The sequence below is a fragment of the Aplysia californica genome, unplaced genomic scaffold, assembly GCF_000002075.1.
Source record: "Aplysia californica isolate F4 #8 unplaced genomic scaffold, AplCal3.0 scaffold00889, whole genome shotgun sequence".
Taxonomy (NCBI): domain Eukaryota; kingdom Metazoa; phylum Mollusca; class Gastropoda; order Aplysiida; family Aplysiidae; genus Aplysia; species Aplysia californica.
Genome location: NW_004798159.1, coordinates 199,610 through 203,501, shown reverse-complemented (window position 1 = coordinate 203,501; position 3,892 = coordinate 199,610). Strand labels below are relative to the sequence as shown.

The 3,892-nt window shown below is 39.6% G+C and overlaps 1 protein-coding gene across 1 annotated transcript in view; it reads left to right on the top strand.

Moving 5' to 3' along the window:
- Positions 1 to 795: 795 nt before the first annotated feature.
- LOC101847771 (cholecystokinin receptor type A-like) overlaps positions 796 to 3,892 on the top strand; it is a 44,015-nt gene continuing 40,918 nt past the window's right edge. The window contains exon 1 of the mRNA XM_005110437.2: positions 796 to 915. Coding sequence (XP_005110494.2) covers positions 814 to 915 — 102 coding nt within the window. The 5' untranslated portion in view covers positions 796 to 813. The remainder of the gene's footprint in view (positions 916 to 3,892) is intronic.

Below are 3,892 nucleotides of genomic sequence, written 5' to 3'. Positions count from 1 at the left end.
TTACTATCGTCATTTTCCTCTACTTCGTTTGCATGTTTGTCACCCTCTTGTGGCCCGCTATTTCCGGTGTGCCTTGAAAGTCGAAACATACTTTGTGCTGTTGAAGCTAGAGCGGTGAGCAGAGTAAGCCCGATTCCCTGTAAAGACTTCGTTGTTGACATCCACCCCTTGGCGTCCATAAGACCTTATGGAGCTGCGAGCGCCGTAAAACCTCTAGTAAATAAATGGAAAAGGAACTGTAATTGTTATAAGGTACGACCAGATGTTTGAATTGCGAAAAGGTTTGCTTGTAGTGAGAAAGAGTGAGGCGAATTCCATAATCGCTCCCTCACCTCGGTACAGCTTATCCCATGGCAAGATAGCGACATGACGATGATGATAATAATTAGTATAATCAATTTAATTAATAAATACAATCATTTCCTCGCTTAGGTACAACGTATCCCATGGCAAGATAGCGACATGACAATCATGATAATTAATTTAATTGATAAACACAATCATTTTCTGTTCGTCCCCGAGTATATTGTGATTGTCCTCCCGATTATGTTGAATAAATACAGTCATTTCCTGCTTGTTTTCAGCGATCAGTATATTGTGATTGTTCTCTCGATTATGTTGAATAAATACAGTCATTTCCTGCTTGTTTTCAGCGATCAGTATATTGTGATTGTTCTCCCGATTATGTTGAATAAATACAGTCATTTCCTGCTTGTTTTCAGCGATCAGTATATTGTGATTGTCCTCTCGATTAGGTTGAATAAATACAATCATTTCCTGCTCGTCCTCAGGTATATCGTGATCGTCCACCCAATGAAGGCCAGGTCTTGGTACACAGGAGAGAACACCAAGAAGATGTTGCCGTGTGTGTGGGCCGTGGCTGTGGTCTTGTCCGCTCCCACGCTGTATGTCTGGGTGAGTCCATTTTTCTCAGTCCGTTTTTCTCAGTCCGTTTTCGGAGTCCGTTTTTCTGTCCGTTTTTCATTGTCCGTTTTTCTCAGTCCGTTTTTTTCTTTGTGTTTTCTTGTTTCGTTTGTGTTTTGGTGCTTTTGTTTTTTTTTAGTTTGTTTTTTTTTTGTTGCTTTGTACTGCTCTTTGATTTGATGATTTATTTTATTTATTTTGTTCTTTTTACAAATTTAATTAAATTTAATTAAATTTTATTTTATCGTATTTTATTTATTTATTTATTTATTTATTTAATAGTAGGCTCCGAAAAGGACCTTCAATTGCTTCTAGATACTGTTGTAACAGAAAGTGAACGTAAAGGATTATTGTTGAATGTAAAGAAAACAGAATGCATGGTAATATCCAAAAAAGCAGCAAATCCTAGAAGTAATCTCATTAGCAAAAGTGAAAAGATCAAACAAGTCCAACAGTTTAAATATCTAGGATATATGATAACATCTGATGCCAAATTTTCCACAGAAATAAAGAGGACAACTACAATGGCTAAGGCTAGTTTCAGTAAAATGAGCCCAATCCTGAAAAACAGAAACATATCAATGAACACCAAAATAAAAGTCCTGAAATGCTGTTTAGTCAACTCTTCTATGTGGCTGTGAATGCTGGACAATCACTAAAGACAGTGAAAATAAAATAGAAGCAACAGAAATGTGGTTTCTAAGGAGACTGCTAAGAGTATCGTGGAAGGAAAAGAAATCATTTGAGGCAGTGCTTGATGAAGCCCACGTGGGACGCTCAATGTCAAAAACAATCAGGAAACGACAAATGTAGTTTTTGGGACACCTGAATAGACATAAGGGTCTTGAACATCTAGCTCTCACTGGCAAAATTGAGGGCAAGCGAGGCAGGGGTAGGCCCAGAACAACATACTTAGGGTACTTAAACAAATGGGTAACAGGAAAAGATCAGGGAAACGTAGCTTTTTTTAGAGCATCTGAGCAAAGGAATGAATGGAGAACCATGATCGCCGATGTCCGTCGCAGATCTGGCACTGGATGATGATGATGATTTATTTTTTTAAATTTTGTGCTGAATTTTTATTTGCCTCTATTTGACCTAGTTCGTCAGGGGCCACCTCAGGCTTCAAGGGACACACCTCAGCTGGAAGGCAGATATTATTAAACTAGCTGGGACCCCTTTCAATGAAAGGATTGATCGGTGCATTAACATCAGCTGAACGTCATCGACCCACTATATTTACACTCTACTGGAATGGGGCAATAAATCTTGAAAGATGCAAAAAATAGAAGGTCTAGATCTATATTCTCAAAACTAAATGCGCCGCGCGAAATATCCGTTCTGGCATTTAGGTTAAAGAGTTATCAAATATAAATTGTTCGAACTAGTCTTTACGGAAACAATTAATTAATAATTAATCCATAAGCTGGGAGTACGCTGAATTATCTGTTGCTCTACCTCATTTGCCATTCATTGTCATATTAATTTTATATGATTTCTGACTCACTGCTGTGGATGGCAACGTGGGTTGTTGATTTGGCCTGCTGGGCGAAAGTTGGAGGTTCAAATCTGAGATGTATCTGAAATAATAATAATATTGTTGTTTTTTTAAATTTTGTTTTGTTTTGTTTTTGGGTTTTTTCCATCCTGGGTTTCCTCCCAAATCGATTATCTCACACGTCATCACGTTCTCTGCTTTATAAATGAGTTTTGTTTTAGTATTAGTAACTGTTTTACAGCACTTGTAGCACAATAAGGTCATATAAGTGCCGAAGATTAGAGGTGTTACAAGAGAGTAACAAACACGAAAAAGACGAAGGAGAGATAAGGACGATAGAAGTTTGATAGACCTGACCATCAATGATAGAGGCACCATAAGTTTGATAGAAAAGAAGAAGCAAGCCACACCAGAGCACCCTCCAACCACCCACTAAATGAGTCTAATCAACCGTAGGGTGTAGTATCTTTGGTCTAATGGCGTACAGTATGACTCAACGTAGCACAATCAAAAAGTGCTACCACTGACAGATGTCACCGCGAAGTGGAAAACGAGAAGGAAGAACTTATTCACCATTGCATTATTTCTGACCTTGCCGTTGTTGATTTTGTGTTACTGTTGTTATTGTTGGAGGTGGTGGTTGTGCTGTTGATTTTGCCGTTGTTGTTTCTGTAATTTTGTTTTTTACTGTTGCTGCTGCTGTTTTTTGTCATTGTTGTTCTTGTCGTTGTCGTCGACGGGGTGGGAATCATCATCATCGCTTCTGTGGCGTGGACATCTACCATGCTTTTGCCACAGTCACCGTACTCTAATGAAGTTGACATACTCTTCCTACTACGGTTTCTGCTGCTGCTACTGCTACTGCTGCTATTACTGCTGCTTCTTCTTCTTCTACTTCTGCTAATGCTACTGCTTTTTCTTCTTCCTCTTCTTCCTCTTCTTCCTCTTCCCCTTCTTCTTCTTCTTCTTCTTCTTCTTCTTCTTCTTCTTCTTCTTCTTCTTCTGCAGCTGCTACTGCTGTTGTTACTACTTCTTCTTCTGCTACTGCTACTGCTACTGCTGCTGTTACTTCTTCTTCTTCTTCTTTTTCTTCTTCTGCTGCCACTGCTGCTGCTGCTGCTTCTGCAGCTGCTGCAGCTGTAGTTGGGTTCGTTACTAGGCCCACTTTTCTCCCCTAACACTGACGCCTCATCGTCCGAGCGGTAATGAGTCAGCGTAGCAAACAAGAGGTGGCCGGAAATCTGATGACAGCTGAAAGGCTCTCCTTTTCTCTTCCTCCTTCTGATTAAGCCTTGTTAAAAAGCGAAACTAGACACAGAAACAGCGGCTTAAAGCTTCCGAGAACCGATAGAGAGACAGACACAGAAAAAGAAAAAGAAACATAAATGTAAAAACCAGGAAGATATCCTGCATCATGGCTCTTATGTTCTACGTCTGTTTTAGGGGCTATTTTTTTTGGGGGGGGGGGGG